At 36.9% G+C, this 13,379-nt stretch overlaps 1 protein-coding gene across 3 annotated transcripts in view; it reads left to right on the forward strand.

Moving 5' to 3' along the window:
• The window catches only part of RB1 (RB transcriptional corepressor 1), an 83,040-nt gene that overhangs the window by 20,209 nt on the left and 49,452 nt on the right, over positions 1-13,379 (forward strand). For all 3 annotated transcript variants that reach the window (XM_074859666.1, XM_074859667.1, XM_074859668.1), the window contains 10 exons: positions 195-343; positions 1,063-1,140; positions 3,730-3,839; positions 4,872-4,949; positions 9,900-9,987; positions 10,625-10,741; positions 11,429-11,485; positions 11,574-11,605; positions 11,683-11,759; positions 11,975-12,177. In XM_074859666.1, the coding sequence (XP_074715767.1) occupies positions 195-343; positions 1,063-1,140; positions 3,730-3,839; positions 4,872-4,949; positions 9,900-9,987; positions 10,625-10,741; positions 11,429-11,485; positions 11,574-11,605; positions 11,683-11,759; positions 11,975-12,177 (989 nt within the window). The remainder of the gene's footprint in view (positions 1-194; positions 344-1,062; positions 1,141-3,729; positions 3,840-4,871; positions 4,950-9,899; positions 9,988-10,624; positions 10,742-11,428; positions 11,486-11,573; positions 11,606-11,682; positions 11,760-11,974; positions 12,178-13,379) is intronic.

The raw sequence follows: 13,379 nt of genomic DNA on the forward strand, positions 1-13,379 counted from the left end.
CAGGACTTTAAAAATTAGTTCTCATATGTTTCCTGTAATGATGGTTTTTCGCTCAAGCTAAACAGATGAAAAGGGAAGTATTTAAGAGGAGGGCCTGGAAAATCATATAAAAATTTAAATCTCTTTAGGTTTAAAAATTTAAATATCTTCTTTCTTAAGAAGACTCTAACCTTGTGGTGGTTCTGTCTTTCCAGAGTCTGCTGTGACTGCAGTGACTGTTAATGCACCAGCTCGAACTCCAAGAAGAGGTCAGAACAGGAGTACACGTACTTCAAAGCAAATTGATACCGATACAAAAGTTATTGAAGTCCTTTGTAAAGAGCATGATTGTAATTTAGATGAGGTAATGCCTGTGTTTTAAAGTCTGTTAGATTTTGCTGCTAAACCCCATCTGGAATATGCATTTATTTAAACGGTCTTTTAAATTAAATCTCAATAGTTGTGCTTGCTTAACTATTCCCTCAAGTTCAGTAATGAAGGTATTCTACCGTTCTATAGTTTCTCTAGTAGGTAGTTGAAAAAACCACTGAAGCCCTTCGGTATGGGTGATAACTTCGCCAGGGAAACTGAACTGTGAAGAATGCAGTACGAAGTTAGATGCTGATTGCAGCATGTGGTGTGTGGACGCAAGGCTGTTCTGATGGGGTTTCACAGCTGCATCCCACAATGAGAACATGTACACAACAAGTATATTTCTTCTGCATGGGATCTTAAAGACCCCATTCCCCTTTTCCTTCACAGACAAATCTATTCCTGTGTAAAATGGACTAGGTTTTTTTTTTAATATTAAAGGAGATGATGGAAGTAGAAATACAAAGGGGCTGGGAACAGTGCAGTTCTTTCCCAGTTTAGTCATTTAATGTTCCAGTAATGGATTATGTGCTGCATGCTTACATACCACTACATTTTTGGAAATGTAGGCAATTTCATTTTTGCTTTATTGAAAACAAAACACAGTGCATTACGGAAATGTCTCATTTAGTTTCTTGTTAAAGATGTGAAAACAGTGTATGCATGACCTCCTCTGTATATTGCTAATGTTATGTTTTTTTCTTTTTTTAGGTCAAAAATGTGTATTTCACAAGCTTTATTCCTTTCTTGAATTCTATTGGTATTGTAGCTTCAAATGGACTACCAGAGGTAATTTAAGACAGATCAACAGCAGTGCCAAATTACTTAAGATTCTCTTTACACATTGATGAAGTTCTAATAGTTCTTCTAAAATCATACAGCCAAATGCATTGTTTTTCAGGAATGTGGGTTAGCAAGGATTCCAGTATTTATGGAGTATATTTAGCTTTTACTTTTGAATTTAATAAATTAATTTCCTGAGGCTGTGAACCAGTGCTTTTGATCAAAGCAAAACATGGCATAGGAGTTGGATATCCATGATCTTAGTGAGGCCATTAGTCTAAAATACAACTATTACAATATCAAGTCTCTGAAGTCAATCTATAAATCCATACAGTCTTAAATTACCCACCTTAATTTGAATGTAATTGAGACATGTCTCTGTAGTTATGTTGGGGAGACATCCAAAAGTTTAGGCTCCGTTTCACAACCGTTAAAATTTCAGACTTCTGTGTCCATGCAGAATTACTTTCATCTTACTGAGTTGTAGACTGGATGCAGCAGACTACCTCTATGCAGTTGCATGCAAGAGTGTGCCTTAGTAGGTAACTTCTTGCAATGTATTTACATTCATCATTCTTAAAAGAGTAGGTTTAGCTGTGTGTCACCAATAGATGTAATAACCTGAAAATAAGCAGCTCTGAAGCTTATCAGACTGAAGGTTGCAAGATTCAGCCAAGTATATGTTCTGTTCAGTTTCATAGTGTGTTGGTTGGGGACAAAATACAAGACCCACTAAAGATCTTAACCTCTTCTAAAATGAATTTTAGCATATCAGCAGTCTGTTTAGACTTTTTAATTTATTGTGTATATGTAGTTGGGAAGCCCTGTATGAACTTCTAGGCAAAGGTCATTATACAGCTTATTCTCAAATCAGTGAGGGTTCTTATCCAAGGCTGCTCAATTTAAGCATAGTATCAAAATTACCAGTCTAAGACTCTGCTGGTGAAAATTGTATAGAATGATGCATTTGAAGAAAAAATCCAGTCACATGATCCTTGCTCCTGAAACTTCAGTGCCTGAGGGGATGTTCTAAAACAAAGCAGAAAGTTACAGCTATATGTCAGAGGCAGTCAGTTCATATATGTAATCCAACTAACCATCAATCATAGCTGAGATCATCAGTACAATAGCTAGTAATATGGGATATTTAAATTGACTGATTTTCATAAAAAACCCACCAAGCTTTCAATAAATTTTAATGTTGTTTCCAAAACAAAAAAAAAAAAACAACTTTTTGAGGCTTAATGTTGGTGTTTGATTTGTCTTCACTGTGTGTTTGATGGTCAGGCTTTATGAACTGATGAATAGATTGATTCAGAACTCTTTATTTTTGGCTAAAGTTTTTTTCCCAGTTAGCCCAGTGCAGCCATTTTGTTTTAGAGCTGTTACTTTTTGCAGTGAGAATCTTAAGTTTCTAGAAGTTTATGAAATTCTGAAATATTTTAGTCAAAAAGAACACATAAGTCATTAGGAAGATAATGAAAAATGAAAAGATAATGAACTTTAAAAATGAAACAAATAAGCAATAATAGGAATCTAAAGGTGATCTTTGATTTAGTAGTCCTAATCTCAAAGTTTTAAACATGAGATCAGTTTGGAGCAAATTAATTTGGCAAAGGTAGAAGAAGAGGATGAGGAGCAAAGCTGTGTTGGAGGTATTTGCAGCTTGCTTTTTCTTGGGACTGAGAGGGGACTAATTTGGGTTCATATGCACTGTTGTCTGGTTTTATAGCAGGAGTTTGCTAGAGCACAGCATCATTTAGTATATTTAAGGCCTCAGGGAACAGAGAATTGATGTGCTTGCCTACTTCTGTGGAAGCACAGCAGCAGACTTGAAGTTGAGGCTAGTATCTGGCCCTGATAGAAAAATTCCAGGCTTCCAGTTAGTCACTCAAAATTAAAAAAAACCTACCAAACAACAAAAAAAACAACAACAAACTTCCATGCAAAATGAAGTCGTATCAATATGGGAGCTAATCAACTAAAAAACTTTTAGCAGTAATTTAAGAAACAACAAAGTGGATATGAAATAACAGTCTGTGTTTTTGTAGAAATAGGCATGTGTCTGAAAAACGACACCACTACAAATATTAACATGGAATGGGGAAACTTCTTACACTCAGAACAAGAGGGTTTGAGTTTGGGTCTTGGCCTTCATCTTCAACCCAGCAGAGACAGGCACCTAGTGGATTGTTTGGCAGCTGTTCTAAGGACACTCATGCCACATTTTCTACTCTTAGAGACACTTTTTTCTTCTGGAAGGAAAGATTTAAAAAGCCTGGAAACATTAGTTTGATTTGCAGGTTTATGTCTCCCACTGTAGCTATTTTTAGCTCTTTTACAGTGTCAGGACCTACATTTCTTCAAAAAAGTCTCATTATCTTGGATTGTTTTCTCTTCTAAAAGGTTATCTTTGTGCTTGAGAACAATAATTTTCCTCTGGGTATGTTTCAGCTATTTGTGTAAGAAGTGACTGTGAGCTCCAAGGTCATTCTCTTAGCATTTCAGCATTGTGTTCATGAGGTAGGACTGGCTTATATTATTCAGTAAATTGACAAACTTGTTTCTATAAAGTTTTTTTCAATGTTTTTTGAGGTTGAGGTTCTCTCGAAACAGTATGATGAGCTGTATCTCAACAACAAAGATATAGACGCAAGATTATTTCTGGATCATGATGAAACTCTACAGCCTGATGTTATAGCACGGTAATGTTTCCATTTACTGCTTTAATTTCATAATAGAAAATGTGAACTTGTGTTGATTTCTCCCTTTGTCCCCCGGCTGTGTGTTCTAAATGGAGATCTCTGTATCCTGTTGGTCTCCTAGGTTTGCAGCTCAGCTAAGATATTTCTGGCAACCCCAGCCTTGCTTTATGTTATAGCTTAAATAATTAGAAAACATAAGACTGTGACTCTACCTAAAATGATTTGGAACCTCTGCTCTAATTCTTGCTCTGTGCAAGCCCCTGTTGTCCAGGAGAAGCTGAGGAATCATGAGGAGGTGGCCAAGGCCATGTCGTGCTAGTTGATTAGATGTGCCTGAGGCGGTGTTACGGCTCTGGGGTCAGCTGGCATAGAATGGCTTGGGTTCTCGCTGTCCAGCTTCCTAAAACCAGCTGGGGGCATTTGGAAGCTGTCTGCTGGGAGTGGTCTTCAGGCTATTCTGACTTCTGACCTGTACCCACAAATTGTTTGGGGAATGGTAGCTTGCATGGGACAGAAACGCACCACAGGTGGTTTAGCAGAATAAACAGTTGAATGTCAGTGCCCAGGCATGTTCCCTGGTGCTGTTCAGTAATGCAGCTGTATTTGAATTCTTTTAGTCATAGTCTAAAATTTCAACAGTTCCTGGCAATTCAATATTTCTGTAACTTTACCTAATGTGAGATCATGATGTGAGTCTGTGACCTTATCTATGCTAGAAAAATACATGTTTAAAATTGGATTAAAATGGAGCTAATACCAGCTGTACATATAAATTAAGTTGCTATAAATAGAATTCTAGAAAAAAATTGAAGTTGGAAGGGAGCTTTGGAGGTCATCTAGTCCAACATCCTGCTCAAAGCAGATCTACTTGGGAATTTAAATTACATTGTTCTAACAACTGGAGTAGTTGGATGTCTAGATTTTCTAAAAATGTGTTCCACAGTTTTTTTTCTGCAGATTAATGTCTTTATAGAAAACATTATTTTTTAAATTACATCAGTACTTCATAAGTTTGTTTTCCAATTTCTGTAGCTCACAGTTGGAGAGGACACCACTAAAAAACAATCCAGATGAGGAACTTAATCTTATACTTCCACAGACTCCTGTTCGGTATGAGTTTTTCTTTTAAGCTATGTTCTTTTCTTTAATATCCTAACTAGAAATATTAATCTTTAGAGTAGCTGTTTTCATTTTAAAGCAACTGTTTTGTTTTTCAAAAACCAGATTGTAGTTCTGGCCACTACAGTGAGCATCTACTGAGGGGTGCTGAGTGCCCTCAATTCCTGGTGAGGTTGTTGGAAAACAGAAAAAGCTTTTTACTGAGTTGTCTTAAGAAGTGCAAGACATCTGTAAAATAGATTATTGTATTAATTCTTGTGAGAATGTAACTTTATACTTCCATGGTATTCTTCCATAGTACTTTTGTCTTCTATGCTTCCATCTTCCTTTCCAATCTTTACTCTAGCTCTGTATCTTCTGCCTTCCTTTCCTGATATCAAATTGTATATGCACACGCACTACTTCTCCCCATGATAATTTTTTTCTTAGTATTGTTTTTTCTGTATGAGATGATTAACATTTCAGAGTAACAACATTTTTTTTTCCTGTATTGGGAAGATGAACATTTCAGAGTGCCAACATATTTTGGCCTGTCGGGAAGATGGACAGATATGGTAGAAATGTAGTATGGGAGATTGTTTAATCTACAATCAAATGCAGAAGAACTGTGAACTTGAATTTAGTTAACCAAAGGAAAGGGATTTGCATATACAATTTTTTCCTTGTGCCACATCATTTTTTTGACAAAATCATTATGTTTTTGCCTGATGGTCCTTAGAAATTCCTGGACACTCAAGAACCAATCTGCTGTGTCACTGCAATGCCATGTGCTGTGTGGACAGAGAAGTGTTTGTGCAGGCAGTTATTCTTAAGGTGTCAGGTTTAATAAAATTGGACAGTGAAGTTCTTGTTCCATGCTTGCTGTATAAATGCCTTTCATTTTAGCATGCTGTAGAGATCAGAGAAGTTAAAATATTGTACCCTTAATTATTCAATTTCCTCAAATGAGTAAAATTAATAAAAACAAAAATAAAAATCTTCTGCAGTGTTTTTATGCTTGTGGAAGAATGAATTAGACTCTGGGCTTCCGCATCCACTATAAATCTCCTAAAAGCCATCTGCAGAAACTAATTGTTTTCTAGCCAACAGAACAGTAAGGTTCTGAAAAGCTTCTTCATAAAAATAATAAAAGGAGACATGCATCTGAGATAACTATTGATCAGTATATGAAAGAACTTTTCATCACCTGTGACTGCAAAAGGTTTTGTTGGATTGCATTAGTAGTCCCTTTTAGGTTTATGCTTCAAATCTGTAAATGTCAATGATGCTTTTTTAGCCATAAAGTCATCAGTTTGCCTTTTGGTTCCCACACTGAATGTGTGATACCAGGAACTGGACCATCTGTAACATGCAGTGTATTTAACAAGAAGGTCACTGACAACAAATCCCGTTTTTGACAAATATAGATAGCTTGTTATTGACAGTTTTCAGTTATACTAGCATTTAAAAAAGGTCTCTAACACTGTGAAAGATGCTTCATTAAAGGTCGTGACATGCAAGTTTTATTTGGAAAGTCCAGGAGCACCGAGTTTCCGCACTGCTAAAAATTTGAATTGTGCTAAACCAACTCTGATCTTGAGAGGATGTCTAATGATATATAGATTCTTTCCATCCACACTTGGGCTTTTCTCTGAATTTTCCAAAACCGATGCCGTTTAAAACAGTTCAAGTGAAGGCTTGTTCACCAGCCATGATTTGGGCTGTAGTAACTTGTTTTCCATAAAGCCACGGAACTGTCACTAGATGGCAGTAAGCCTTTGATCACCAGCGTAAAGTGGAAAGTGTGTCATTAACTCTCCCTGCATTAAGTAGAACCCCTTACAAGTTATGCTGACAGCACCGTACTCGTTACTTAGAATCTTCTTATAATGGCTTCGTTCTGGACCTAGACACCTAAAGCCCCCTGAAATTGGTGAGAATCTGATAATTTTCATCAGAGGATTTGTATCTGGTCACTGATATAGAAAGCAGTAGGTAAAATGTGTGTAAGTGCTAGTTCAGAGCATAATGAGACTGAATCATGTGTTTTCATTTTAGTTTTTTCCTCTGTCTTTATGCTTTTTCTTGTTACTAGTAGAGTTTTGGCAGAAGTGATTTTACCAAAACCTTCTAGAAAGTAGATTAAAGAAAAATGCATCTTTACACTACTACCATTATAATGATTGAACATAGTTTTCTTCTTTCTACACTTATGAGTGATACAAGCCAAATTGAGGTTAAATAGCACAGAAATTTAAAGCAAACACCCCCCCCACCCCCACCCCCAAAAACCACAATGAAAAAAATCAGAAAGTAACAATGCCACTGGAAGAATCAAACTTTCTTAGATGTTAGGAGAGAAATTCATACACTAACCTTTCTACAAGATTAGAAACTTAGTGCTATTGCTTCATACACAACTTGAAATATGTTTAAAAAAAGCCAGGCTACACTGGTACTTATGGCCATACTGGATATATTATTAGTTCTGTATGTATGGGCAAATAATAAAGGCAAAACAATACATGATACCCCTAAAAATTGAAAATGTGGGCTGTTCAGATGCTTGCTAATGCACGTACCTTCTTGTCCTGTATGACAAGATCATTACTGTTCTCATTTTTCCAACTGTAGATATTTTGGTCAATTCCTGGATAATATATGCTATTTGAGAAGAGGCCATGTTATGTTATCTTAAAATAATGATCTTTCTGAAAGTCATGAAAAATGTTTGTCATCAGGATTTCAGTTCTAGAAGAGAAACTGAGAAATGCTTTCTTCAGAGAGATACACAGTCACCCTAACAAGGCATTTAACTTTGGAATTAACAACAGGATTCTATGCACTTGCTTTAATAATATTCCTAATTCTTTAAATTATTACAGCTTTTCTGAAGTACTGTCGCTACTTCTGTTAGCTTTAGTAGTTTTCTGTGTTAAGATATTGGATATGAATCAATGCATATTACTTGTGGTTTTGAGTCTGGTTTTAGCAAGAAAATTGTGGGTATTAAGTAGAGATACAAGTAGTTTTGATGTCAGTGTTTTTTGGTTTTTTCTTTACTCTGTATCTGTAAAATAATGTGAATAAGATCATACGTGGAGGCATACTTCAGTATATCCAAGTTCATAGAATCACTTTGTGTTGAAAGGGACCTTTAAAGGTCATCTAGTCTAGCCCCCTGCCGTGAGCAGGGACATCAACTAGATCAGGTTGCTCAGAGCCCCATCCACCCTCACCTTGAATGTTTCCAGGGATTGGGCATCTCCCACCTCTCTGGGCAACCTGTGCCAGTGTTTCACCACCCTCATTGTAAAAAAATTTCTTGCTTATACCTAGTCTAGATCTACCCTCTTTTAGTTTAAAACCATTACCCCTTGTCCTATCTCAATAGACCCAGCTAAAATGTCTGTCCCTGTCTTTCTTACAAACCCCCTTTAAGTACTGAAATGCTGCAATAAGGTCTCCCCGGAGCCTTCTCTTCTCCAGGCTGAACAGCCCCAACTTTCAGCGTGTCCTCATGGGAGAGGTGCTCCAGCCTTCTGATCATTTTTGTGTCCCTCCTCTGGACCTGCTTGAGCAGGTCCATGTCTTTCCTGTGATGAGGGCTCCAGGGCTGGACACAGTACCCCGGGTGGGGTCTCACAAGAGCTGAATAGAGGGGCAGAATCACCTCCCTCGACCTGCTGGCCACACTTCTTTTGATGCAGCCCAGGTTATGGTTGGCTTTCTGGGCTGCAAGTGCACATTGCTGGCTCATGTCCAGCTTTTCGTCCACCAGTGCTCCCAAGTTCTCCACAGGGCTGCTCTCAATCCCTTCATCCCCCATCCTGTACTGATACCAGGGGTTGCCCCGATTCAGGTGCAGGACCTTGCACTTGGCCTTGTTGAGCCTCATGAGGTTCACTTGGGCCCACTTCTTGAGCTTGTCCAGGTCCCTCTGGATGACATCCCATCCCTCAGGCATGTCAACCACACCACTCAGCTTGGAGTCATCTGCGAACTTGCTGAGGGTGCCCTCGATCCTACTATCTCTGTAATTGTTGAAGATATTAAATAGTACTGGTCTCAAGTTAATAAAGTGTTATTCATATTTTTTATCTACTTTTTGTCTAGACAATAAAGAATTTTTGTTTTGCTTCTTAAGAAGATTGGGTTTGTATTTCTTGGAAACACTGAAAAATTTCTTTAATGTCTACATCCTTTTTCCCACCCATGATACTTTAAAAGTTAAAATTTTATATTTGAGATCATCTAACCTAGCTATGGATACAGCAGGTAGAATAAGGATTACAGAATTGTAGTTTTTCTATTGGAAATATAAGGAAGTGGAGTTAAAGTAAGAATTTAAGTTTTAATGTGACTTGGGGTCAGATCCAGGGAGGGAGAAGATTCTGTATTCTCATGCATTGCCAGGAGGAATGTTGACAGCTCTGCCTATGAAAAATGTGGGATTTTCAAAGCATCTGTGTTAAAAAGGCTGTGTTTTTCTTGTGACTCATGTATTTTAATGCATCTTTCTTACTACACTTGTGAACAGGTGACTTAAAATATAAAAGCTGTCTTCATTCGCCAGTCTTTTGTATTATTTTTGTACAAATGCCAAAGTGTTTTTTTGTTAGGGAGTTGCTTGATTTAACTGAATATTTTCACATACAAGGATTGCAATTCTACCATTTTATTGCTTTTAAAAGTTCTTGTTAGTGTTTATTACTTCATTTACGTTCTTTTGGTTGTTTACTTATGGATTGTAATCATTCTGATAATTAGAAGATTAGATGAATTAGGTTATTAAAATTCACAATGGTTAACACAGTATAACAGTTTTTCCCAGCAGGTTGTTTGATAGCTGAGTTAAGAACTAAAATAATAATTTCTTTGTTTGTAGAATTATTGTTCAGTTTCTGGAAACTGTCAAGCCAACCTTAACATTTATTATGCATTTTATTGTTTTTTTTCCAGAGCTGCAATGAATAACATTCAGCAATTGATTATGATTTTAAACTCAGCAACTGATAAACCATCAGATACTCTCATCATGTATTTTAATGTAAGTGCCTGGAAGGAAGATTTGTGAAAGGTTGTGATAGTTCCACTCAAGTGAAATGTACACATAGAGATCTGACGCACATGGTTTGGGAAATTCTTTATGAACAACCATTTTTGAAGAAGTACATTTTAATTGGGACAGTTTAAATGTAATTAATAATTTCAGAAAGCACTTCTATCTAACTGATGTGTACTGTAACCTTATAACTTCTTAAATATTTTTGTTACTGCACTAAATATTAAGGTTTATTTATGTATGTATCAGATGGAAAAAGAAGGAGATATAAAAGGGAGACAAAGAAGAGAAGGAGGATGTACTCACAGAGGATCTCTTGTGTCCACACTGAGCAACTTAATCATATTTCTGACTTTTAAGACATTAACATTGATGGTGCTACTCGCATATTAGTTGGGTTAGTTGCAGCTAGTTGCATGTGAGACATGAAGTTCTAGTTACTGGAAATTGTTGAACATATACAATGATTCTATCTTTTATAAATATTCCACTTCTATTTACGCTAATGAGTTGTTTGAGAGATGTTACCAAGTGAAGCAGGACTACTGTGATTAAATCATTAACATGTTTTTGAAGTAAAATGTACTTTCCTTCTCTTGCCCTCCTTCCTGTACTTTATTAGAATTGCACAGTGAACCCTAAGGATAGTATCCTGAAAAGAGTGGAAAGTCTTGGCCACATCTTCAAAAATAAATTTGCTGAAGCAGTTGGACAGGGATGTGCTGAAATTGGTTCACAGGTAACTAACATTTTGGTTGAGTATTACTTATTTGAACTCTGTTGGTACTAGCTAACGTGAGACTTGACATTGACTGTCCTCCTTCAGTGCAGATCAGTAATGGTAAAAAGTAACAATATTCTTTTCAGTGTGAGGAATGGACATGTATTTTTTTTCTAAAGGTCTGTAAAGATAGGATTCAAGAAATTATTAATATATAAGGAGCAATAGGAACTTGGTGGAAATATGCTGGAAATACTTTCATGAAGAATAGGAAAATTGCTGGGCAAAATACGTTTAGTGAAACATAAATTTGTATTCATTAAGGCAACAGCCTAAAATGGCACAATGTGACTCACTTCCTTATAAAATCAGTAGGCCAGCTGTGCTTTCTACAAGGATTTTGGAAAGCAAGTCCAACCAAGTTTGTACTCAACAGTCTCCTGTCTGTCAACACTGTTTTTTTATCATGTTAGCTGTGAATCAACATAAACTTGATTAATCAGTCTTCATGTGGTTGCAGTAGGCACAAACCATAGTAGCCTTTGAGGCCTCTCCAGTACTATTGGCAAATGGAGCTGGGGACAATGACTTCTTTGCTGTGGCTTTTCCAAAACACAGAATGTCCTGAATCATTAAAACATGAGAGTCTGCCTGTTGTAGTCTGTTAAAACTTCTTGTAATATTCTTGAATTTCTTTTTTGACAGAGATACAAGCTTGGAGTACGTCTATATTACAGAGTGATGGAATCTATGCTGAAGTCGGTAAGTTTAGTACTGGTAGCTTAGTACTGGCATTGCATTTACAAATACTAAGAATGTTCACAAGTTTGGTTTGATTTATATATTTCAGGAGGAAGAGCGCCTCTCCGTGCAGAATTTCAGGTATGTGCCCCTAACTTGTTATTGAAGTCTGCTAGTTTAGTGTTGGGACATGTATTAATAACTTTCTTTTTCCTTAGCAAACTTCTGAATGATAACATCTTCCACACATCTCTTCTGGCATGTGCTGTTGAGGTTGTCATGGCTACATATGGCGGTAAGTTGAATCTAAAGTGCTGAATAGCATTGTTATTTACTGATAATTATTGCCCTTTGTTCTAATAGGCAAAATACAGTAAATAGCAAAAAAAAAAAAAAAAGTGGTCACTGAAACTTCTGTACTAGCAATAGTTCAATAAATACAAAAAGGAAAAAATGTCAGAAGTGAAGGGACGTAGTACTCTTGATAATATTAGTCCATCTTCCCTGCAGGAAATGCTTCACAAAGTGATGGTACCAGTGCTGAAACAGACTTGTCTTTCCCATGGATTCTCAATGTATTTGATTTAAAAGCTTTTGACTTCTACAAAGTGATTGAAAGCTTTATTAAAGCGGAGCCAAGCCTAACAAGGGAAATGATAAAGCATCTAGAACGCTGTGAGCATCGAATTATGGAGTCTCTTGCTTGGCAATCTGTAAGTAATGCTTTAAAGTAGTATTTGTCCTTGTATAATGCGCATATCTACAAAAAGGAAATCACACCCAACACTGTAAAGTAAGTTGTGGTCTTGCTGAGATTTATTTCTAGCAAAATAAATTACAAGAGCAAAACAAGATTAGTTTTGGCATGTCTTCAGGTTTTGAAAAAAGGGGTATATAAGAAGAAGAAGTTGACATATCTCTGCTGATTTACGTGATTGAAAGCCAACATAATTTTACTAGTCTGGCGTGAATCATAAGGGTAATACCCTTAAATGGTATTTTGGTGCCAAAGACAAGGCAATAAATTCTATGTTTTTGTTTGTAAGTCAATTTTTATCCAGTTGGTATTCCCACTTGGCAATAGGGCCTTAGTTCTGTGCATCTGATATATTTGTTAATAGTACTTAAAGTGTTGATTCACATTATCCTTTGTGCTTCACTCATTTTGGTATTTTTGGATGCCATTAAAATGCTGGGAGATTGAGTTGGTTTTTTAGGCTGGATTTCAGTAAATCAAACATTTTCTTGTGTGTTACTTATAAACCAAACATACGCTATTAATGCCACAAAACAGGACACTATAAAGACTGGTAATTTTGACCAGAGAGACATATACCAACCGTTTAAGAACCCATCCCATATCTTACAGTTCTGGGATGTTTAAAAAATATGGTATGCCATAGCTAATGGGATAGTTTAATCATGAAGTAGGTTTTCTCTTCAGAGTAATCTGTGTTTGGTTTGTGTATGACTTCAGAGTGAAAAGTTAACAGTTTTCTTGTACGGGTGATACTTTACCAGGCTGTGGGGATACACCGCTGGATTCAAGAAGCATTGTTGTGCCTGAGCAGTGAGAGCCCCATCCATGTTCAGGTTTTTCTAGCTCAGGAGGAGCATGCTGGCCCCAGGGTTGTATGGAAACAATTGCCATGCTTCAAGCTGAATCCAGTGGAACACCTTGTACCACCCAGCCCCTGCCACTTGATTTTGCTTGCTGGCAAAGTCAGTGGACACATTTAGCTCCCTGAATATGCCCTGTTATGAAGGTGACCTTTCCACTGGGGAGCTAAGACTTCTGTATTCAGCTCTATGCTCATCACCACAATACTATGTGCCCCAGGATTTCTGGTGCAGTGCTATAGCTGCTGTACCAGAGTGTAAGTTTTTCCCTCTGTAATGCTTTTGGGTGTATGTT

The sequence above is a fragment of the Strix uralensis genome, chromosome 2 (genome assembly GCF_047716275.1).
Source record: "Strix uralensis isolate ZFMK-TIS-50842 chromosome 2, bStrUra1, whole genome shotgun sequence".
Taxonomy (NCBI): Eukaryota; Metazoa; Chordata; class Aves; order Strigiformes; family Strigidae; genus Strix; species Strix uralensis.